Source organism: Trichechus manatus, unplaced genomic scaffold, assembly GCF_000243295.1.
Source record: "Trichechus manatus latirostris isolate Lorelei unplaced genomic scaffold, TriManLat1.0 scaffold00064, whole genome shotgun sequence".
NCBI lineage: Eukaryota > Metazoa > Chordata > Mammalia > Sirenia > Trichechidae > Trichechus > Trichechus manatus.
The window spans coordinates 1060126-1085703 of record NW_004444000.1 but is presented as its reverse complement, the minus strand read 5'-3'; the positions used below and the strand labels follow the sequence as shown (position 1 = coordinate 1085703).

The 25578-nt window shown below is 39.9% G+C and overlaps 1 protein-coding gene across 1 annotated transcript in view; it reads left to right on the top strand.

Moving 5' to 3' along the window:
* The window catches only part of GLB1L3 (galactosidase beta 1 like 3), an 88251-nt gene that overhangs the window by 7845 nt on the left and 54828 nt on the right, over positions 1-25578 (top strand). The window contains exons 6-12 of the mRNA XM_012556384.2: positions 7117-7185; positions 7862-7957; positions 9235-9343; positions 13519-13611; positions 15041-15122; positions 16309-16373; positions 20601-20612. Of these exons, the coding sequence (XP_012411838.2) occupies positions 7117-7185; positions 7862-7957; positions 9235-9343; positions 13519-13611; positions 15041-15122; positions 16309-16373; positions 20601-20612 (526 nt within the window). The remainder of the gene's footprint in view (positions 1-7116; positions 7186-7861; positions 7958-9234; positions 9344-13518; positions 13612-15040; positions 15123-16308; positions 16374-20600; positions 20613-25578) is intronic.

Genomic DNA, 25578 nt, shown 5'->3' with positions numbered 1-25578 from the left:
ATCCTCTTTGGTTAAGTGTCTGTTCAAGTCCTTTGTCCATTGTTTGAGTTTTTTGTCTTTTTGTTGTTGTAGAAGTTTTATATTTATTTTGGATATTAGACATGCTTCCCCAAAATTTTTCCCAATCTGTAAGCTGTCGTTTCACTTTTTTAATAAAGTCCTTTGATGAACAAAAGTGTTTAACTTTTATGAGGTCCCGTATATCTATTGTCTTTTGCTGCTCATATTTTTGTTATCATATCTGATAATCTATTATTAAAAACTAGGCCCTGCAGCCACATCCCAATTTTTTCTTTTAAGAATTTTATGGTTTTAGTTTTCACATTTAGGTCCTTGATCCATTTTGTGTTGTTTTTTGTGTAGATGTGAGGCATAGATCCTGATTCATTCTTCTGCATGTGGAAATCCAATTTTCACAGCATCATTTATTGAAGAGACTTGTCTTCCTCATTTGAATGGATGTAACATCCTTGTCAAAAATAAGTTGGCCGTAGATGTGTAGGTTTATTTCTGGACTCTCAATTTTATTCCACTGGTCTATGTGTCTGTTATTATACTGATATCAGCCTGTTTTGATTACTATAGCTGAAAGCATGTTTTTATTTTGTTCTTCTTCAAAATTGCTTTGTTTATTCAGGGCCTCTTGCCATTCCATATGAAATTAAGGATTGGTTTTTCCATTTCTGTAAAGAAGGCAGTTGGAATTTTGGTCTGGACTGTGTTGAATCTATAGGTTGCTTTGTGTAGTATTGACGTCTTAACAACATTAAGTCTTCCAATCTATGAACATGGAATGTCTTTCCGTTTACCTAGGTCTTCTTTAGTCTCCTTCAGCAATGTTTTATCATTTTCATTATGTAAGTCTTTCACATCCCTGGTTAACTTTATTCCTAGATATTTTGTTCTTTTATGTGCTATTATAAATGGAATTGTTTTTAAATTTCCTTTTCAGATTTCTCATTGTTAGTGTATAGAAACTCAACTGATTTTTTGTGTTGACCTTGTACCCTGCAACTTTGCTAAATTCCTCTATTAGTTCTAGCAGCTTTCTCTTGGATTCTTTGGGATTTTCTATATATAGGATCATGTCATCTGTGAATAGAGATAATTTTACTTCTTCCTTTCTGACTTAGATAACTTTTATTTCTTTTTCTTGCCTTATTGCTCTGGCTAGGACTTCCAGTACATTATAGAATAGAAGTAGTGAGAGTAGGCATCCTTGTCTTGTTCCTGGTCTTAATGGGGAAATCTCTTAATCTTTCTCCATTGAGTATAATGTTGACTATTGGTTTATCATAAATGCCCTCAATCATATTGAAGTACTTCCCTTTTATTCCTATCTTTTTGAGTGTTTTTTATGAAGACAAACAAGTGTTGGATTTTATCAAATGCCTTTTCTGCATCAATTGAGATGATCAGGTGGTTCTTTTCCTTTGCTTTATTAATATTGTGTATTAAAACCCATTGCTGTCGAGTCAATTTAAACTCATAGCAACCCTATAGGATGGAGTAGAACAGCTCCATAGGATTTCCAAGGCTGTAATCTTCACGGAAGCAGACTGCCATATCTTTCTCCCCCAGAGTGGGTATTGGGTTCGAACCACCGGCTTTTTGGTTGGTAGCTGAGTGGCTCCTTAATGGTGTATTACATTGATTGATTTTCTGTTGTTGAACCATCCTTGCATTCCTGGAATAAACCCCCACTTGGTTGTGATGTATAATTCTATTAATATGCTGTTGAATTCTGTTTGCTAGTATTTTGCTGAGGATTTTTGCATCTATGTTCATAAGGGATATTGGTCTGTAGTTTTCTTTTCTTGTGGTGTCTTTGTGTGACTTTGGTATCAGGGTAATGGTGCCTTCATAGGAATGAGTTAGGGAGTATTCCTTCTCCCTCTGCCTTTCGGAAGAATTTGAGTAGGATTGGTGTCAATTCTTCTTTAAATGTCTGGTAGGATTCCCCTGCAAAAAAGTGGTCTAGGACTTTTGTTGTTGTTATTGGGAGATTTTTGATTACTGATTCAGTCTATTCACTTGTTATAGGTCTGTTGAAATTTTCTACTTACTGTTGAGTTAGTTTAGGTAGGTTGTGCACTTCTAAGAATTTGTCCGTTTTATCTAAGTTATCAAGTTTGCTGGTATACTGTTGTTCGTAGTATTCTGTTACGATTCTTTTTATTTCTGTTGGATCATTTTGATGTCTCCACTTTCATTTCTTAATTTGGTTATTTACATCTTTTCTCTTTGTCAGTCTAGCTTAAGGCTTGTCAATTTTCTTGATCTTTTTAAAGAACCAACTTTGGTTTTGTTGATTCTATTCCTTATTTCATTTATTTCTGCTCTGATCTTTGTTATTTTATTTACTCTGGTAGCTTTAGGCTTAGTTTGCTCTTCGCTTTCAAGTTTCTCAAGTTGTAGAGTTAGACTATTGATTTTAGATCTTTCTTCTTTCTTAATGTAGGCATTTATTGCTATAAATTTCCCTATGAAGTCTGTCTTCACTGCATCCCACAGGTTCTGGTATGTTATGTTTTCATTTTCATCCAACACCGTGTATTTTATTTATTTATTTCTTCCTTGACTCATTGGTTGTTTAATAGTGTATTGTTTAATTTCCACATATCTGTGTGTGTTCCAGCTTTCCTCTGTTATTAATTTCTAATATTATCCCTTTGTTGTTGGAGAAGATACTTTGTATAATTTAATCTTTTAAAACTTATCGAGGCTTGTATTGTGACCTAGAATATGGTCTATTCTGGAGAATGACCCATGGGCACTGGAGAGAAATATGTTTTGTTCTGATGTAGGGTGGAGTGTTCTATATCTGTTTGTTAGCTCTAATTTGTCTATGGTGTTGTTCAAATCCTCTATATCCTTACTAATGTGCTTTCTAGATATTCTGTCCAGTATTTAAAGTGGTGTATTGAAGTCCCTAACTATTATTGTGAAATTGTCTGTTACTCCTTTCAGTTTTTTCATTATTTGCTGCATATATTTTGAGGCACTGAGTTATGTGCATATATATATATTTATGATTGTTGTATTTTCTTGAGGAATTGACCCTTTTATCATTATTTAATGTCCTTCTTCATCTCTTATGACAAATTTTGACTTAAAATCTATTTTGTCTGATACCAATATGGCCACTCCTAATTTCTTTCGGTTACTACTTGTGTGGATTTTTCTTTTCATCCTTTCACTTTCAATTTGTTTGTATCCTTGGGCCTAACATATGTCTGTTGTAGACAGCATATGGATGGATCTTTTTTTTTTTTTTTAATCTATTCTGTTGCTCTCTGCCTTTTGCTTGGAGTGCTTAATCCATTTACATTTAAGGTAATTACTGACAAGGAATGATTTACTTCTGTCATTTTGCTAAATGTTTTTTGCATGTCTTATATCTTCTTTGTCCCTCAGTTCCTGCAGTTTTGTCATTATTTGTGTTTAGTTTCTTTTTTTGTGTTGAGTCTTTCTGATTTCTTTCTTCTTATATTCTGTGTATGCTTTTTAGATATTTTCTAAGTGCTTACCATACAAATTACATTTAACACCTTACATTTACAACCTGGTTTAACTTGATACCAACAAGTAACATACAACATTAACATACAAAAACTGTATTCCTATTTCACTCCTCCCTCCCTTATCTCTGTTGTTGTTGTCACCTTTTACATCATTATAATCCTGTTAAGATAAATTTATACTTATTTCTTATGCATTTGCTGTTATAAAGTTTGTAGAACATAGCAACTAAATTTACTAACCAAAAATACCGTAAAACTGGCCCTTTTATTTGCCCATGACATCACCTTTACTGGAACTCTCTATTTTATTTTTAATTTTTCCTCATGTATGGCTTACAGTAGCTGTCTAGTGTCCTTTCTTTTCCATCTGAAGAACTCTCTTTAGCAATTCTTGCAAGATATGTCTGGTAGTAACAAATTTCCACAACTTTTGTTTATTGGGAATGTCTTGATTTTACCCTGTCTGTTGACAGTTCTTTTTATTTCATCGCTTTATATATATCATTCCACTGCTTCCTGGCCTTCAAGGTTTCTGAGGAGAAATTGGTGCTTAATCTTACTGAGGATCCTTATAACTGGACTTCTCTCTTACTGCTTTCAGAACTCTCTTCTTGTCTTTAGTTTTCAAGAGTTTGATTACAAAGTGTCTCAGTGTAGATCTCCTTCAGTTTATTCTACTTGGAGTTCACTGAACTTCCTGAATTTGCAGGCTCAACTCTTTACTTGGATCTGGAAAGTTTTCTGCCATTATAATATTTTTTCAAATATTCTGTCCCTTTCAAAGATTAGTCCAAAGGACTAATGGACCACAACTACCATGGCCTCCACCAGACTGAGTCCAGTACAACTAGATGGTGCCCAGCTACCACTGACTGCTTTGACTGAGATCACAACAGAGAGTCCCGGACAGATCTGAAGAAAAATGTAGAACAGAATTCTAACTCACACGAAAAAGACCAGACTTACTGGCCTGACAGAGACTGGAGAAAGCCCAAGAGTATGGCCCCCGGACACCCTTTTAGCTCAGTGATGAAGTCACTCCCTAGGTTCACTGTTCAGCCAAAGATTAGACAGCCCCATAAAACGAAATGAGACTAATGGGGCACAACAGTCCAGAGACAAGGACTAGAAGGCAGGAGGGGACAGAAAAGCTAGTAATAGGGAACCCAAGATAGAGAAGGGAGAGTGTTGACATGTCATAGGGTTGTTAACCAATGTCATAAAACAATATGTGTACTAACTGTTTAATGAGAATCTATTTGTTCTGTTCATCTAAAGTACGATTATATATATATATATATATATGTATACATAAATTTTTGTCCCTTTCTTTTTCTCCTCTCTTTCCTGGATTCCCATGATGCATATGTTGGTTCGCTTGACAGTGTCCTACAATTTCATTTAGCTTTGATCATTATTCTTTATTCTTTTCTCCTGTTTCTCTTGGGACTTGATAAGTTTAATTGCTTTGTCCTCTAGTTCATTTATTCTTTCTTCTGCCTGCTCAAACTTGTTGTTGAAACCCTCCCTTGCATTTGTATTTCTCAGTCCCAGTATTTTCATTTGGTTCTTTTTTATGTTTTGTATCTTATTGAAATTCTCATTTTGTTTCTTGATTTCCTTTAGTTTCTATATGTTCTTTAAATTCTTTGTGCACAGTTAATGTTGTTTGAAAGTCCTCTGTTTTGTCCATTATGCAGGCTTCCATAGGGCCGATTTCTGCTTCTTCACATTGTTTCAATTGACCATCCTTTCCTATATTCTTGTATGCCTTATAATTTTTGTTGAGCCTGGAACATTTGAGTATTATACTGTGGTAGCTATGGAATTCAGAATCTTCTCTTTTCCCAGGGATTGTAATTGTGTGTGTTTCTTTTCTTTCCCCCTTTTCCCCTAAATTCCACTAGAGGGCCTCTGGCTATTTGATTCTGCCAGCACTGACTTGGTGCTAGGAAAAGGCCACTATCTTCCCAATTGTCTGAACCCTTCAGGACACCACCAGACCAAGCCTTCTTTGCAAACTGTGCAACCTCAAAGCCTCAAGGGAGACAGTCCTCATTGCCTACCCTGGCACCAGCCAGGTGTTCTGGGAACATGTGTTGCCATTCCCACCTCTGTAGTGGGGCTGAGGGAGTGGGAGTTGCTAACTGGTTGGTGGATGTAGTTCATCTAGGAAAGATCAGCAGACTGTCTGTTCCTCAGGCACTTCCCTAGCTGATTTAAGTGTTGATTTGTTTCCAGACCCCTTAAATAATCTCAGTAGGCTTTTCATGGGCTATAGGTGATCAGATGGGAGGGAAGATTTCAACCAACTTCTAATTCCTCTTTTTGTTTTAAAAGTTTCTCAGAGAGATCTGCCCTTGGAAATCTGTTGTTTGAAACCATTAAGTTAAAATCACTCTCATTTCATGAAGCCTGGAGACAGTACAAAAATTTTTTTCATCCCTGTCTGGAGGTGGGTGGAGACTGGCTTCTTAATGAGGATCCTGTGTTTCTTGATATGAAGAATATGACACAACAGACCATCAGCAAAAACTAAGTCCATTTGCCACTTTCCTGGGTTAAAGGGAGCATGGTTCATGACTTGCCATTTGCAGCTCCCAGTCTACATCCAAGTGGTCCAGGCTTACTGCTGTCGGGGGCTAAACATGGGAGCTCCCATGTGATAGAGAGAAAAAGTTTCCTAGCTTGTTGGCTGGCTTACTCTTCCCTCGGTTTTCAGCAAGGTGCTTTATCTCTTGAGCTGGTTTCCAGAGTTCAGAATCCATCAGTTCCACCACATTATTTGTTCTATTTTGTTTCTATTTTCTTTAATTATTGTGGGGAGATTGTGGTGCCTAACTTCCTATGCCTCCATCTTGAGGAGGACCTCTACATGGTGTTTTTAGAACAATTTTTATTTCTGTACATGGGATGAACATGTAGAGGAAACACCACTGTCAAAAAACAAGCACATATGGAAACAGCAGTGTCAGTAAAGTGAAATTTAGTGGCATAAAGGGAAGGAACATTGTAGCTTAATGACTAAGAGCCTGGGCTTACAGTCAGACAGAACTGGTCTTCAGTTCTAACTCTGCCTCCAAGTATCACATCCCAGGGCCTGAGTCCTCATCTATAAATGGACAGAATAATTAAAAACATAAAACCTTTATCTTATTTATGTGAAAAATGTCTATCACAAAATAGTGTCATTAACTTAAACATCTATACCAACATAATGTAAGACAACTAATTTTAGTTAGTCAGTAAACACTTACATACTATTTACTTGTGCCAGGCATTTTCTAAGCCCTGGACAGTATTAATTCACTTAATCCCAAAGCAACCCTACATGGTGAGTGATACCATTTGTATATCAACCCAAAGAATTCTAGAGTCATAGAAATTTTGGCACTTTGAGCCAAAACTGTGTGATAAAGAGAAAATATTGAAGATAATCATTTGTATAATAGAGATTTAATTGTCATTGGAAACTTCAATTTATTCCAAAGCAGAGCTATCCTAGGTTCTGGCTTGGGATTAAGGATGACCTAGGAATTCAGAAGAAAGAAATAAGAAAACATGTATCCTATTTCTGTCTTACCTATTACAGCTATGTTCCGTGGAACCTCCATGAGCCAGAAAGAGGCAAATTTGACTTCTCTGGGAACCTGGATCTGGAGTAGGTGTTGATGTTGCTTCTGCTGCCAGACCCCGGGTGGGATGCAGAGAGGTGGTATCTGGCATTGCTTAGGAACAATGGGACATTACAGGAAGAGACAGAGTCTGAAGCCATGTTCTCAGGACACTCAGAAAGGCACTGTACCCAGGACCAGATGCTCTCCAGTGGACACTTGTTACCCCCAGTGGGGTAGGGCCTGCAGCCTCTGTGCCAGACTTCTCACTGCACCCACAGAGGCTGTCCAAGACCCTGGGAGGAGGCTTGGGTGCAGTGTGGGCCCATCACCTGGCTGGGACAGGGGCTGCTGTTAGGGGTCAGTTTTACTGTTATGACCCTGCAAGCACCCTCTCTGAGCCCTTCCATAGGTCAGAGACCCCCATGGGTCTGTGCAAACAGTGAAAACCCCACTCCCAGGGATGCCTCTACCTTTGGATTCCCTGCTCTGTTGGTGAGAGGGCTGCAGCCTTTGCTTTACTAACCTGGTCCATCCCCCTTGTAGAAAGAGTGAGGCAAGGCGAAGAGCCAACAGCTTTGTCTCTATGCTCCATGCTGTGCATTCTTTGTGCCATACTGGGCATCCTCCCTCCCTCCTCTGGCTCATGCTCCCTCTACCCCACCCCCCACCAGCCTCAGGTCTGACTGTCATGAGAGTCACCAACACTGTTTCCCTCCCTAGGGCCTTTATCTGGATGGCCGCGGAGCTTGGGCTCTGGGTGATTCTGCGTCCAGGCCCCTATATCTGCAGTGAGATTGACCTGGGGGGCTTGCCCAGGTGAGCAGGGCTGGGAAGGATCCAGATTTGTGGTTGTAGTTTGCTTTACTAAAAGTAAAATCTTAATCTAATAGTAGTAAAAATAACCTTTGTTGAGCATGTACTATGTGCCTTGCACTATGCTATGTAGGTTACTTATATCATCTCATATAGTGCTTGCAGTAATCACGAGGTAAAGGGTCTGTTGCACTCCTGTTTTATAGCAGTTTGAGGTACTGGACCTGTAGACGAGTGTGTGAGAGAGGAGAGGAAACATTAGGATGATCACATCCTTCTTTCTCCACAGAGGGAGGAGCTGGGCTTACTTCTGCTCTTCTCATGTGGTAGGAAGGAAGGAAAGAGAAGGCCCTAGAGAGGGAAAGGACTTGTTCTGAGGACTGCAGGATCAATGTGATTTTTCTTTTGTTCGTGGCAGATCACATTCTCCACTGCATTTAGCACCCCAGCCCCTCCCTCCTTCTCTCTCTCTCTCTCTCTCTCTTTTGGCTAGTTCTTTCACCTGTGTTGCTGGCTGTTTGCCCAGACAACTGAGGCTTAGGGCGAGAATCCATGAAACCTCTTGTTACCTGTATGAGCTGGAAGGAATCCCTGTTCATCCATTGCCTGCCTCTGGGTGAGCATTGTGATTCCCCAGAGTTGGGTGAAAGACTTTGCTCTTCTCTAAGACAAGCTTGTTCTCTCATACCAGCTCTGGAGCTGAAAAGGCATGGCCTTGAGGGAAGTGGGTATTTTAGAGTAGCAGCTATTCATGGTATAGGTACTTCACGAGTGAACCAAGACATGTTTTTATTGGCTTGTAAGCTCCTACACTCCACTTGAAGTCTTAAGTCTTTGAGGGAATGTAGTCCTGTGCTTAAGGTGCATATACTGTGCTCAGTAAAAATATTCCTAATGAATTTAGAGTGGAGAAGAATATCCAATGAGAACTCTCACTAAGGCATGGTGTCCATGACCTTGGCCCCTGCTTAGTCCCCCAGTCTGGCCAAATGGAGGTAAATGCACTTCATAATGGGCACAGCACCATGATGGTGTGGGGATCATATTTTCTTCTGAATCTCACTAGTCTGTGAGACAATGGTCCAAAAAGCTTGCCCAGTACAGACTGTTTCCAGACCCCTCAGTGATCCAGTGCTGTGGGATGAGATCAAAGAAGTTAATCTGTGCTGAAGGGAGCCCTACAAAGGGATTGGCTGTCACCCTTGGCCCTGGCCTTGACCAGCTAGCTGTACTCCTGTCTTCCAGTCTCAAATGCTGAGCTTGCCCTCTTTCGCCCCCAGCTGGTTGCTACAAGACCCTGACCTGAAGCTGAGGACAACCAACAAGGGCTTTGTTGATGCAGTTGATCATTATTTTGATCGTCTGATTCCGAAGGTAGTCCCCCTCCAGGTAAACCAAACTACTTTTTCTTTTCTCTTTACATTCATGTAGGGAAAATAGTTTGTTTAGTCTCTGTTAGGATCGAAGCTGACATTCCTGCAGTGTTGAATTCTAGAACTTCATCTTAAGCACATAAGCTTTTACTTGTCCTGCCCTTGTACCTGCCAGTGCTTCTGGTCTAGTCTCACGGAAGGACTCACATCACACAAGATGAGGCTGCACAAAGGTGTCTGTGCTTTCAGCTCATGGTTGTTATTGTTGTTCTGGATGTACTTGAGATCCACCAAACTCACTGATCTTCAAACTGCTTAATTTTACTCTTAAATTATCTTTAAACGGCTTATACAAGCACTTGGTAAAAAACTCAAAATGTGCAAAGCATTTTATGATGAAATAAAAGTCTCCCCTGTCACCCTGTCCCAAAGCCACTCAATTTTATCCTCAAGCAACTGATTTTACCATATTTTTTGTGTGTCTTTCCAGAGATTTTTTACACACATGGAAGATAATTATTATATTTCTATATATTTACATATGTATGTGTATTCTTCTTTATATAGCACATAAAATTTTCACTATTTGGCATTTTTCTTTTGTCACTTGAAAATATATTTTGGAAGCCTTCCATATCAATAGATGTCCTTTATAGTGGCTGCATAGCATTCCACAGGATAGATATATCATCATTCACTTACCTAGTTCCCTGGTCACAGATTTGGGACTCTTCCATTTGGTGCTACAATAAATAACTTGATTCTTGTGTCATTTTACCCCCCTACCCATTAGTGTATTTGGTATCGCTTATGCATTCCAGTTTGCTTTAGTCCCAGGAATGTGAAGAGCCCAGACACCACGTGTTTTCCTTTTCTTTATGGAGTACCTGCACCTTACATACTTGTCAAGAAATAAGTTTGTTATCACAGTATCAACCTACAGCACGTAGATGTTCATTACAAAAATGGAACATTTTATCTGCAGTCTACAAGTCAGCAATTGTTTGATAGTTGATGTTTTATTTGAGTTTTTAAAATATAACTTTCCTTCTAAACAAGAGGGGCACGTGGTTATTATTTAAATAAAAATAAATCTTATTTTAAGAACCTGTCTCTAGATATAGTTGGAGGTGGAATAAAAACCAGGATTATTAGGTAGTAGACTAAAAGTTTATTATCTTAGACTTCTGTTTAGAGGAAATTATGACAGGGACCGACTCAGCGCTTTATAATTAATTCTGAACTGTGAGTTACTCTTACTAGGATAATTATAAACAGAAGAAATGAGATTGGAAAGGGAAGTAAAGTGAATGATATTTTAGGAATAAAGTTTCTGCTACACAGCTTTAGGAGAGATGAGTGACACCAGGGTTGGGGGGAGGATGGGGAGAGGATATAGTTCTTACATTAAACTCATGGATTTGCTGTGTGGAATTGAGGTACATCTTATGAACAAAGAACCATATGTTTCTGGCTGTATTTTTGCAATCTAGGTGTGATTTGGGGTGGCAGGAGTAAAAATTCTGGAACCTTAAAACTAGAAGGATTTTGAATCTGGAAGACCGCACACAAGTATAAATGCCACTTACCATTCATATATGTGCAGCAAAGCAAAGCAAATTTATAAACATCTCATTGAAATCATGGTTATGGAAAACCCCAAGAAATTTTTAAGAAGCCAAAAATTATAAATGTAAATTACTAAATTAATACTATTTTGGTCTTTTTATTGGATTGGTTGTTTTCATTGTTTTAATTATGCAGTAAAAATAATATTTGAAGAGCACTTACTGCTTTAGTTGGGACCTTTATTCTTCTAATGCTATTTATTTCATAAGGTCAATTCTGAATTCTCTTACGATGGTGATTTTAGAAATCACATCCTCCACATTGGAAGAAGATATTGTACAAAAATAAAAACAAATGCTCTCAATTTATTAATTCAGAAGATGTGTGTTCATTCAATAAGGAATCATTGACACCTGCTGTGTGCACTGTAGGAGTTAGGCTCACAATGGTGAGAAGTGCAGATAAAGATTCCCTGCCCCATGAGTTTATAGCCCAACATAGGAAACAAACAGTCACTTAAAATAAAAGTGTTAAATCACTACTATGGAGGAGGCAAAGATGCTCATAGTGGGCATACAACAGGCCTTGATGGGGAAGGGAGGCTCAAGGCGTGTTTTCCAGAGAAAGTAACTTTTAAATAGTCACCTGAAGGGTCGTAGGCCTTATTAGCCAGGCAGGGGGGAATGGTCAGGAGTCTCCAACATGGGTGAAGACCAAATGACAGGAGATAGAATGAGGAGTTTGAAGAACTAAAAGAAGCTCAGCTTGTCTGGAGCATAGAGTGTGAAGTGGGAATGAGGCAAAAGGAGAGGCTGTAAGGAAAATGGGCTAAATGATAATGGTTTCTGTTTGCAAGCTAAGGAGATTGGCATTTACTCTATAGGTACTGGGAACCAAGGAATTGCTGTTTGTGGTGAAGTGAAGTTATCAGATGTTCACTTTAGAGAGCTTATTCTGCCTTCCTCACTGATATGTATTTTAAGGGGTATTTCCTAGCTGGGAAGGAGCCCTGGTGGCAGTGGTTAAGCACTCAGCTGCTAACTAAAAGGTTGGTATTTTGAACTCACCAGCCACTCCATGGGAGAAAGATGTGGCAGTTTGCTTTTATAAAGATTACAGCCTTGGAAAACCCTATGGAGCAGTTCTCCTCTGTCCTATAGGGTTGCTGTGAGTTGGAATAAACTTGATGGCAACAGGTTTGAGTTTGCTTTTTCCTAGCTGGGGCTAGGAATTTGATTGCAGTCATCCAGGAGAGTGCCAAAGGTGTTTGGACTAAGATGGTGACAGTGGAGAGGAAATAAGTGGACATATTTGAAAGCTAGTTAGCTGGTACAATTGACAGGACTCGATATTGTGATGTGGTAGTTGACTTAAGAAGAAGTGAGATGATCTTTTGGACAATGGGCTGCTACCTCCTGAATTGGAACAAAAGAGAACGAACATTTTAATGGATAAGATTCTGGGCTTAGTTTTGGATACACTGAGTTTGAGGTACCTGTGGGAGATCTATGAGTAGGTGACAAGGAGGAAGTTACCTGCACAGATCTTTGGTTCAGCAGAGGAATATCTGGGTGGAAGATATGGATTTGGGAATCAACAAAATATAGATGATTAGCACAGCCTTCAATTACTACTAGTAAATAAACTGCTTAAGGAGATAGTAAAGAGACAGAAGGGAAACACCACTTTTAAGAGATGGCTAGAGGAAGAACTGACAAAGAAAAATGAAGACCTGTGGCCCAAGAGGTAGGAAGAAAACTAGGAGAGTGATGCTAAGGACAGTGAAGAAAGAGAGCTTAAGAGGACAAGGATAGATAGACTTACGTGTGGAATGATACTGAAAGATTAAGTTGAAAATGGAAGTGTGTTTATTTTTAGTTTACTTTTTTAAAATTTAGCACAACTATGTCAGTGTTAATGGTGTTTAGATGGCGTCATGAAGGTGGGAGTTTTACTACAGTGGGCTAAGGAGTGAGTTAGAAGTAAGAGAGTAGAGAGGGTGAGCATAGACAACTGATAATTTTCTCAAAAAGTTTGGCACTTAAAGAGGAGAGAGCAAGAGACTTGTAGCTAAAGGAGAACATTCTTGGAGACATTGTCTCTCTGTTTCTCTCTTCTCTTCCTCCTCTCTCTCTATAATGTGAAGGTTTGAACAAGATTTTGTGATGATGGAAATCAGTCAGTTTGAAGGAGAGACTGAAGATATGGAAGAGGGAACAATCCAAAGAGCCAAGCCCCTGAGTAGAACAGGTACAAGTAGGCAGTGGGATCCAGCACACAAATGGGGACATATCCTGACAGAAGGAGGGACCTTTCAATTACCAAGTAGGAAGGTGGATAGGATGGGTTCCAGGTGATTTTCGGGTTTGAGATCTCATATTCAGGTAGATAATTAGTATGAGAAATAGGGGGAAAACTGTAGGAATCCTGCAGCAGTTGTAAGTGCCCAGAGGAGACTTGGTGACTCTAGGACCCTGACAAGAGAGACAGCACCAGAGTTGTAAGGGAACTTGGATCTATGCATACCACTCCAGGGGTGTTATTTTTAGCAACAGATCCAGAGACCCCAGGCTTTTGCCACCAGTAGCCTCACTCTTAAACCCTCATCTGCTTGTGTCTCAGTACCACCGGGGAGGTCCTATCATTGCTGTGCAGGTGGAGAATGAATATGGCTCGTATAATAAGGATAAAGACTACATGCCATATGTTCAACAGGTAAGAAACCCCTGGCTTGCTTTGTCTGCATATTTGTGTGCCTCCTTCCTCAATCTGTCTTTTCTTCTGGTGTGCATTTTCTGAGTCCTTGCAGCTTGTGTGACACTGTGTGAGGCACTGTGGAATGGGAGAATGCATAAGGTCAAGTTCAATTTCTCTGAATTTATAATATAGCCAGGGAGATTGAGAGGTACTTAATTAATTGTATTATGAAGCAGAAGATGGTATTAGCAGGTTAATAATTAATAAATTTTCATTAAAGCTAGGATTGGCAAATCTACACCCATAGTAAATAATGCTTCAAGAACTCAATGATGACGGCCAGCACCTTGCAGCTTTCTGGCCTCTACTATTCATATACTTTTTTGTATGCTATTTGCTCCTCCATGTGGGAATTTCTCAGGCCAGGCAAGAGCTGCAATCCTGCCTGTTGTCCTTTCTGGTGAGTCTGGCCCCTCCCTTCTTTGACTCCCCAGACTCAGGAAGCTGATGAGGTTTCACACTAATCTGGAACCGTTCCTCAGGTTGTTAAGCTGATCACAGGGCTCCGTGGTCTGCCCTGAGGTGGTCTCCCCATCTCAGCCTCCGTCCTGCCCACTGAGCTTCATCCACACAAAGGCTTCTGGGTGGGATGACCTTGACAGCAATGGTGAGGGCCATCAGTTGGGCAAGGAAGAGAAAGAATTGGAATGAGGGGAGAAGGGCAGGGCTGGGCTACATGGTGCGGGCTGCTCCTGTCCTGAGCTATGGCTTCTGGGGCTGGACAGGGCCGTGAGTCATTCCCCCCACCCCTGACTTTTCTCAGGAGTGATGCAACCCCACCAATCAATATTATTTTTCTTGATTCAAAAAATTTACCACTGTTCTCCACTCCTAGGACCAAATATGGATCAGTGGACATATAAGAAGTATTGACAGAATCTTAACCTTGCAATCTGGTCATTTGGCTGCTTAATGAATATTATTTTAGAATTAGAAATTTCCCGACTGCTCCTGCAGCCATGAAACGCTTCCCTGTTTCCTCTGACAGTGTACAGATGTGACCAGGTTTTGTGGCTTTTATGTCTGATCTCAGAATGTAATATATTCCCCAAGTCTTCTCGCTTTCTCTTTGATTTAGATCCTCCCACAGGGTGTCTCCTGTTACATTAGCAGCACGAAGGACCCTGCTCAGCAGTATGCTTTCCCGGGGGCTGGGACCATGGGTGTCTGAGCCCACACTCACTGATTTTGCTGTTGATCATGGAAAGCACCAGAATGGCTAACATAGAGACAGGGATCCTCCTTTTACTAAGTTACAGGGGGTAGGTTTGGAGTTCAGTCCCTGCCAGTGTGAATCCTGGTTGTATTTATTTCCTAATTTCCTTGATTTCCTTTTTGTCATGGGAGCAAGGGAAGGGGGGTTCATTTTGTTCTGTTTTCTCCATAGGCCCTGCTGCAAAGAGGGATTGTTGAACTGCTCTTGACCTCGGATAATGAGAGAGACGTGCTAAAAGGTTACATAGAAGGAGGTACAAATTTAGAGTATCTTAAGGAAGAGCTGAGCTGTTGCCATCGAGGGTTTTGGCGTAATAGTTAAGAGCTACAGCTGCTAACCAAAAGATCAGCGGTTCAAATCCACCAGGCAGTCCTTGGAAAGCGTATGGGGCAGTCTACTCTGTCCTATAGGGTCGCCGTGAGTCAGAATCGACTTGATGGCAACAGGTTTGGTTTTTGGTTTAAGGAAGAACTGAGGCTCTTAGCTACCCAATTTAAATCTTGAGCAAGTCTTAGAGAGAACCAAATATATCTCTGATGCCTCTCTTTTCCATGTACATTGAAATGGATCCAGAGATTTGATATTAGAATAATGAAGACTCAAGGTCAAAGCTAAGAATTCAGTTGCTAACTCCAGCATTTTTACTTCGTGCCTGTTGTCTTTAAACAGACCGTTACATCAGTGCTGTTACTGAACAGAACTCTTCTGTCCTCATAATTTTTCTGTGGTTCATCTTTCCATATTTCATAATTTTGCTGTGGCTCAGAATCCTAATTAGTGTTGGGGATAGTTTAGGATCAGAGCCATCTCCACCAACATCTAAGAACCACATGGAGAATTAGAAGATAGGTATTGTATAAGAAACTTAGCCTAGGCAAAGTCCCAGTCCTGGGATCCTACAGTCTGAAACTCAGAGTGGACATGTGGTAGATCCTGGAGAATAAAGTAGCAGGACAGTTCATAATAGAACCACCAAGTGATGATATTGAGGTCATGAGCCAAAGGATGGGTCCAGGGATCTGTCAGGTAATCTTTAGCTCTAGATTAGTTGCTTATATATACTGCTGTTCCTTCCTCGTTTTTGGTGGCTCTTCTGTACATTATTTAAGAGATTTTAAGAGAGGGAGCATGGTACAGTGTGCTAAACTTGGGGACCGGAAGCCTGTGTTCAGTTCCTGGCTCTGATGAAGTTTTGCGACCTTGGCCTATATCACTTCTTTGGGTACTGTGGTTAACTTTAACCACCTGTCTTGCCCTTCTTACTTCCTGGTGACCTTGCAAATGTCAAATTGATGGGATGTCTGTGGAAGTCCTTGTACATTGTAGCGTGGGATGCACCCATTACCTTTACTATTAACATGCCTTCCCTTCTGCTGCACCCCTCCATTTCCCCCTTACATGATGACACATTTAACACTGCCTCTTTCTTCTCTCCATAGTGCTGGCCACCATCAATATGAAGACACTTAGCAGCAATGCTTTTAGTCTGCTTAATAAAGCACAGGTGAGGACATCTTAGAAATGAAGAGCTTCTGCTCCTTCGCCTGCCATGACTTTAAGCCTATGCAGTTGGTGTTCAGTGAAAGACTGGAGTTTTCCCTGGGGCCTCAGCACAGTCCCAAGCAATTCAAGGAGTCTATGCCTTTTGGCATGGAAAGTTGGAGAGGGAATCCCTGCTTCTTTCACCTCTACTAATGGGTCACCTTATAGAGATGACCTCTCCTCTGGCCTGAATCTGCCTAATGAAGAGTCAGGGAGGGGTGATGGGAGGGAAAACCTCGCTATGGTAACACAGGGAGATGACGTTCTCTTTCCTCTTTGAAGGTGGAGCTCAGTCATGGACTCTGTATACTGCTTACAGAGGACTCATATCTAGTTTTTGTGGGGTCAGCCTTTTTTAGCCAGTTTGTGCAAACTATGGGAATAAATGAGTATTGTACCTTGATTTCTTTGACAAACATTTGTTGTACAGCTCCTAGTTTCCTCTCAGTGACAGTGACAAAGGTAAACAAACCCGTGTCCATGAACAAACCCACGTCCGTGCCCTCAGGATTATATCATTTTTCCACCGAACAGCTAGATCAACTCTTAACATGTGATGTTGCTCTCTGCTTTCACATCCCTGGTTTCTTTTGTGCCGAGGATCATATTTCCAAACCCCTGCCATGGCTGCAAGCCTGGTGTGGCCTAACCCATGTCTTCATTTCGACTTTAGCCCACACTGCTTTTCTCACTCCCTCACCAAGGACTTCCTGCAATTCCTGCAATTTCTGCTCTTGCTTAGAGCTCCCTCCAGTGTTCTTTCCTCCGCCTAACACCCTACTTCACAGGTCATAGTGAGAGGCCTGGTTCATACTGTTTCCTTTCCTCACTCATTTCTACATGGCTTCTGACCTACCAAAAGATGGGGTAAAAGAAGGGGCTCTGCAGAGGGGGGTCATGGCAATCTCTAGTTTTGAATGTCTTAAGTAAATCCTTTTTAAAAAACTTTGGTTTCTTTTCCTCTTCTTTTAAGCAACTTTATTGAAACATAATTTACATAGCATTAGATTCACCCATTGTAAGTGTACCATTCATTGATTTTAGTAAATATATAGACTTATGCTATGATCACAACAATTCAAAATGTTTTCTTATGCCCATTTGCAGTTAATCCCTACTCCTGCCCCTAGCCCCAGGCAACCACTGATCTGCTTTCTGTCTATATATATTTAGCTTTTCTATACATTCCATGTAAGTTGATCATACAATATATAGTCACTTAGCATAGTGTTTTTGAGGTTCATCCATGTAGTAGCATGTTAATTCCTTTGAATAGCTGAATAGTATTCCATTGTATGGATATACCAAATTTATCAAGTTTTGTTATTTTAGGACTTGTTCCTTTGATGTCATATATCTAAAGCCATAGCCAAATTCAAAGATTATGCAGATTTTTCCATGTGTCTTTCTTTTTAGTATGTTAATATGGTTAATGTGATTTTTGAATGTTGAACCAGTCTTGCATTCCTGGGATGAATTCCACTTTATTGTGATGTATTATCCTTGTGAGGTAATGAATCACCTTACAGAAAGCAATTTGGCCTTTGTGTTTAGTTCCTGAGGGATAATCTTTGGAGTCTCCTGAGTAATTGAGATACCTTTTGTTATCTAGGACTAAAGACTATACTGGAGGATTTGTGCTAATGAATGGAGGCTGGTCAAGCCAAAAGGATCACCTCATGGCGTGAAATCAGCTGATGTCAGGGGAGGAGTATGATTCTAACATGCATATGCAGTGAGATCCTTATCATGCATATGCAGTGAGATCCTTATCATGCATATGCAGTGAGGCCCCAGTCGTGACTATGCAATGAAGCCAATAAAAGCTCAGGACATGGAAGCTCCAGGAACTTCCTTGTTGGTGAAAGACATTGATGCACATGGTTAGGGGGTGGGTAGTGCGCTGTTTTTGGAACACAGAAGTTCTGTGTTGGGAACCTTCCAAGACCTCACCCCGTGTGTCTCTTCTTTATGCTGATCATGATTTATATCCTTTTGATGTAATAAATCTGTAATCGTTAAGTATAGCATCTTCTTTGAGTTCTGTGAGTTGTTCCAGTGAATTATTGAACCCAATGGAGTAGTGGGAGCCAGGAGAAAGTGAGGGAGCCCAGGGTAGTGGAAAAACCCTGAATTTGCAGCCAGTAGATCAGAAATGAGGATTTTGTGTGGACTCCCAAGCTTGTGGCTGGCATCTGTCTACTTGGCAGTCAGAAGGATGGTGTCCTTTTAACTTGTGAGATCTGACCTAGCTCCAGGTGGCTAGTGACAGAGAAAGTGCTGCCACATGAGTGGCTGGTGTCAGGAATGATTGAGAAGTAGGAAAGTGGGGCTTTGATTAATCCTCACATTTTGGGGATTGGATTTATGTCACTTTTTAATCTACAAAATCCTTTTGTATATTGCTGGTCCAATTTGTTCATATTTTGTTGAGGATTTTTGTTTCTATGTTCATAAGAAATATTCTATTTGGTTTTCTTTTCTTGAAATGTCTTTGGTTTTGGAATTAGGGTAATGCTAGGCTTGTAAAATGAGTTTGAAAGTATTCTCTCCATTTCTGTTTTTGGATGAGACTGTGTAGAATTATTATTTCTCACTTAAATGTTCTGTGGAATTACCTAGTGAAACCATCTGGACCTGAAACTTTCTTTTTCAGAAGTTTTAAAATAGAAATTCAATTTCTGTGATAGATATAACACACTTCAAGTTATCTATTTCTTCTTGAGTGAACTTTGGTAGTTTGTGTCTTTCAAGGAATTATTTATTCCATTCTATTCTATTTCCAAAAAAAAAAACCAACCACCCATGGAAGTAGTAGTCAGGAAATCAAAAGACGCATTGCACTGGGCAGACCTGCTGTAAAAGATCCGTTTAAAGTGTTGAAAAGCAAAGATGTCACCTTGAAAACTAAGGTGCGCCTGACCCAAGCCATGTTGTTTTCAATTGCCTCATATGCATTCAAAAGCTGGACGATGAATAAGGAAGACTAAAGAAGAATTGACACCTTTGAATTGTGGTGTTGGGGAAGAGTATTGAATATACCCTGGACTGCCAAAATAACAAACAAATCTGTCTTGGTAGAAGTACAACCAGAATGCTCCTTGAAGCAAGGATGGAGAGACTACGTCTCACATAGTTTGGACATGTTATCAGGAGGGGTTAGTCCCTGGAGAAGGACATCATGCTTGGTAAGGTGGAGGGCCAGCGAAATAGAGGAAGACCCTCAACAAGATGAGTTGACACAGTGGCTGCAACAGTGGGCTCAAGCATAACGATTGTGAGGATGGCGCAGGACCAGGCAGTGTTTCATTCTGTCGTGCATAAGGTTGCTATGAGTCGGAGCCGACTTGACGGCACCTAACAATAACAACAACAACAGTCTGTTTCAGCTAAGTTTTTTAATTCATGGGCATAGATTTCTAGTATTCTCTTCTTATCCTTTTAATGTCTTTGTTGCCAGTAGTAATGTCCCCTCTTTCACTTCTGACATTAATAATTTGTGTCTTCTCTCTTTTTATCTTGGTCAGTATGGCTAGAGCTTTATCAATTTTATTGATCTTTTCAGAGAATTAGCTTTTGGTTTGATTTTTTCTCTATTGTTTTTCTGTTTTAGTTTTATTTCTTCTCTGATATTTATTATTCTTCCTTCTTGGTTTGAATTGAATTTGCCCTTCTTTCTCTTGTTCCCCCCCACCCCCGTAGAATCTTAGGTTAATGATTTGAGATCTTTCTTCTCTTCTAGCATTTGCTGCTACAGATTTCCCCATATGCACTGCTTTTGCTGCATCCTCTAATTTTTTTTTTTTTTTGGCTTTAACAAAGAGAATTTTATTTTCTCACAGTATAGTAGGCTAGAAGTCCAAATTCAGGGCATCAGCTCCAGGGGAAGCCTTTCTCTCTGTCGGCCTTCTCATCAGTCTTCACTTGGTCTGGGAGCATCTCAGTGCAGTAAACTCAGGTCCAAAGGAAGCACTCTGCTCCCGGAGTTGCTTTCTTGGTGGCATGAGGTCCCTCACTCTCTGCTTGCTTCCCTTTCCTTTTATCTCTTGTAAGATAAAAGGTAGTGCAAGCCACACAGGGAAACTCCCTTTACATTGGATCAGGGATGTGACCTTAGTAAGGGTGTTACAATCACACCCTAATCCTCTTTTTTGTTGTTGTTTTTTTATTGTCATACTTTAAGTGAAAGTTTACAATTCAAGTTAGTTTCTCATACAAAAATTTATACATACATTGCTATGTGACCCTAGTTGCTCTCCCTGTACTGTGACAACACACTCCTCCTTTCCACACCATATTTCCTGTGTCCATTCAACCAGCTCCTGACCCTCTCTGCCTTCGCATCTCACCTCCATACAGGAGCTGCCCCTTTAGTCTCATGAATCTACTTGAGCTAAGAAGCACACTCTTCACGAGTATCATTTTATGTCCCAATAGTCCAGTCTAATCTTTGTCTGAAGAGTTGGTCTCGGGAACTGTTTTAGTTCTGGGTTGTCAGAGTCCAGAGGCCATGCTTTCTGGGATTCCTCCAGTCTCAGTCAAACCATTAAGTCTGGTCTTTTTACTAGAATTTGAGTTCTGTACCCCACCTTTCTCCTGCTCCATCAGGGACTCTCTGTTGTGTTCCCTGTCAGGGCAGTCACTGGTGGTAGCCAGGCACCATCTAGTTCTTCTGGTCTCAGGCTGATGCAGTCTTTGGTTTATGTGGCCCTTTCTGTCTCTTGGGCTAATACTTTCCTTGTGTCTTTGGTGTTCTTCATTCTCCTTTACTCCAGGTGGGTTGGGACCAATTGATGCATCTAGATTGCCGCTCGCTAGCTTTCAAGACCCCAGACACAACTCACCAAAGTAGATGCATCCTCTAATTTTGATATGCTGCATTTTAATTTTCATCAAGGTTGAAATATTTTTTAATTTCCCTTGAGACTTCTTTGTCTCATGCATCAGTTAGAAGTGTGTTGTTTAATTTCTGAATCTTTGAGGATTTTCCAGGTATTATTCTGCTATTGATTTCTAGTTTAATACTGTTGAAGTCAAAGAATGTATTTTTTATGGTTTCTGTTCTTTTACATTTGCTAAGGTTTGTTTTATGGCTCATAATGTGGTCTTTCTTAGTCTTGCATTTGTTGATAAATTTCCATTAGGTTAAGGTGATTGATATTATTGTTCAGGTAGTCTATATCCTTACTGATTTTCTGTGTACTTATTCTATCAATTATTGAGAATCGCTGACATTTCTAAATATAATTGTGTGTTTATCTGTTTATTGTTTTAGCTCTATTGATTCTATTAGTTATTGCCTAATGCATTTTGAAGCTCTGTTTTTAGATGCATACATATATAAGATTGTTTGATTTACTTGGAGAGTGACCCCTTTATTATTATGTAATATCCCTCTTCTGTGCTCAGAAGTCTAATTTGTTTGATATAAATACAGCTACTCCAGCTTTCTTTTGGTTAGTATCTGGGTGGTATATCTTTCTCTAGCTCTTTACTTTCTACCTATCTAAAAGTCTTTGCATTTAAAGTAGATTTCTTGTAGACAGCATATAGTTATATATTGCTTCCCCCACCCCCATCTTTTTTTCTGCTTTATTTTTCAGTTTGGTTAGTTTCTATTCACTTAAGTTCACTGATTCATTCCTTGGCTCTGTAGAGTCTACCGATGAGCCCATTGAAGGAATTCTTCATTTCTACTATGGTGTGTTTTGTTTTTCTTAGAATTTCCATTTGATTCTTTCTTAATAGTTTCCATCTCAGTGCTAAAACTACCCATCCGATCTTTCATGCTGTCTACCATTACAGCTTTTAATATGTAAGTTATTTTAAATTCCGTGTCCGACCATTCCAACAATCTTTGTCAATATCTGAGTCTGTTTTGATGACTGCTTTGTCACTTCAAGTGTTTTTTTTTTTTTTTTTTTGTATATGTCTTGATTCTTTTATTGAAAGCCGGAGGGCGGGGCCAAGATAGCAGAGTAGTCAGACAGCTTCCTATATCCCTCTTACAACAAAGACCTGGAAAAACAAGTGCTTTGATTGCATATGAATATCTAGGAGCTCTGAACAAGGCAAAGTTGAGGAATTGGACTGAGTTGCAGCGGGGAGAGGGAGACGGTTCAGAAGAAGCGAGGAGTTAGCAGACCTGACTCGGTGGGAGCCACAGGTCTTCAACCTGGACCAGATCGGGTGCGCAGTGAGGCAGACATACAGCTCCCCATGCTTGCTCCGGGGGCAGTTACCACATCAAGAGAGATCCGGCAGCAAGTGGCTGCCAAGTGGCTAAAGATAAGTACATGCATGTGGCCTCTCACGGGGCTTAAAAAAAAAAAATCCATTTGGGAAAAACCTCTTTCCCATTTACCTCCTCCCTCCCCACTCTGCACTGGTCTGGCTGGCTTCCGAGATCTCTGAGTCCCCTGGGCCCGAAGTAGATCCCATGAGGCACTCTGACCCATTCTCCTGGCCATGGAGAGGGAAAAAATTAACAAACAGAAAAAATAAGCTACTGGCTCCCATAAGCCAGGAACTCAGACTTGTGTGGACCCATCTCAACAGTGTAAGCCCTCACTACCTCAGTACAACAGGGTGAACACCTGAAGTCTAACTTCAGCTGTTTCAGCTGTGAAGTGGCAGATTTTTGACGTTTGACACTGTTCTGCCCTTTAAGCAGGCACCTTACCGGTCTGCATCAGAGGCTTGAGGACTGGTGGCTCCACCCATGCCACCTAGCCACCTGCTACAGGGGTCCAAGAATAAGTGGTGCCCCTGAGTCTTTACAGCCAACAGAGTAGGGTGCTTATAGTCTGGCTGCAAAACTCACCTACCTACTCACTCTAGGGAACAGAGACATGCTTACCTTTCATATACTCAGGGGCAGCCATCAGCCCCCTGCCTTGCTCAGTGTGTGACCCCCCTACTGCAGCCAGATACCTGTGCCTACACCAATCACTCATGCCTCTCTAAGACCGTAGGTAGAGCCTGCACCACACACTTGGTGACTGACTGCCTGGACACCTGAGCTGAATCAATACAGGAAAATTTAATGGACTCCTGGGTGCACATACTTAGTTACAGAGCTAACTACCTGGTGACAGGACATTAGAGATTAAAAGACACCAATAATCAAACTAGTGCACACGACCAGCCTATTTGGGCATATCAAAACAAAACAAAACAAGAAGCTAGGGCATACTAAACAGATACAAAATTATAATAAATTATTGAGACAACAGTCAATATCAAATTACATAAAGAGGCAGTCCATGATGGCTTCAGCAAGCTCCCAAAATAAAGAATCAATAAATTCTCTGGAGGAAGAGAATTTCTTGGAATTACCAGAGGCAGAATACAAAAGATTAATATATAGAACTCTTCAAGAAATTAGAAAGGAAATTCTCCAAAGCGCAGAAACTTCCAAAGAACATACAGACAAAGCAGTAGTGGAACTTAAAAAAGTTATTGAAGAGCATAATGACAAATTTAAGAAGCTGCAAGAATCCATAGAGAGACAGCAATCAGAAATCCAGAAGATTAATAATAAAATTTCAGAATTAGACAGCTCAATAGAAAGTCATAGGAGCAGAACTGAGTCAGTAGAAGTCAGAATTAGTGACATTGAAAATAAAGCACTTGACACCAACTTATGTGAGGAAAAATCAGATAAAAGGATTAAAAAGAATGAAGAAACTCTAAGAGTTATGTGGGGCTCTATCAAGAGAAATAACCTATGAGTGACTGGAGTACCAGAACAGGGTGGCTAACAGAAAATACAGAGAGAATTGTTGAAAATTTGTTGACAGAAAACTTCTTTGATATCATTAAAGATAAGAAGATATCTGTCCAAGATGCTCATTGAACCCCACATGAGGTAGATCCCAAAAGAGAGTTGCCAAGACATATTATAATCAAACTTGCCAAAACCAAAGATAAAGAGAGAATTTTAAGAACAGCTAGGGATAAAAGAAAAGTCATCTACAAAGGACAGTCAATTAGAATAAGCTTGGACTACTCAGCAGAAACCATTCAGGCAAGAAGGCAATGGGATGACATATATAAAGCCTTGAAGGAAAACAATTGCTAGCCAAGAATTATATACCCAGCAAAACTGTCTCTCAAATATGACGGTGAAATTAGGGCATTTCCAGATATATAGAAGTTTAGGGAATTTTCAAAAACCAAACCAAAATTACAAGAAATACTAAAGGGAGTCCTCCAATTAGAAAATCAATAACGTCAGATAACAACGCAAGACTAGAACACAGGACAGAGCAACCAGATATCAACTCAGATAGGGAAGTCACAAAAATACATCAAAGCTAAAACATGGAAAACAGGTAAACAGAGATATCAATACATAAAAAAGGACAATATTAAAACAAAAAAGAGGGACTTAAAAAATGTAGACACAGATTTGTCATATGGAGGGGAAGTCAAGGCGATATAAAGAAATAAAAGGCTGGTATAAACTTAGAAAAATAGGGGTAAATTTTAAGGTAACCACAAAGCAAACTAACAATCCTACAAAACAAAATAAAAAAACTAGAAAAATATAAAGACTCAGCAAACACAAAATGAACAACAATGAAAAAGATAAAAAGAAAATACATAAAGAAAAATGATTCAGCACAGAAAATTAAGGGGAACAAAGAAACTGTGAACAACAAACAAAAAAAGACATCAAAATGACAGCATTAACTCGTACCTATCAATAATAACGCTGACTGTAAATGGACTAAATGCACCAATAAAGAGACAGAGAGTGGCAGATTGGATAAAAAAGCAGGATACGTCTATATGCTGCCTAAAAGAGACACACCTTAGACTTAAAGACACAAACAAAGTAAAACTCAAAGGATGGAAAAAAATATATCAAGTAAACAACACTCAAAAAAGAGCAGGAGTGGCAATATTAACCTCTGACAAAATAGACTTTAAAGTAAAATGCACCACAAAGGATAAGGAAGAACACTGTATAATAATTAAAGGGTCAATACACCAGTAGGACATAACTCTAATAAATATTTACACACCCAATGACAGGGCTCCAAAATACATAAAACAAACTCTAAAGGCACTGAAAAGAGAGATAGACAGCTCCACAATAGTAGTACGAGACTACAACATGCCACTTTCAGTGAAGGACAGAACATCCAGAAAGAAGCTCA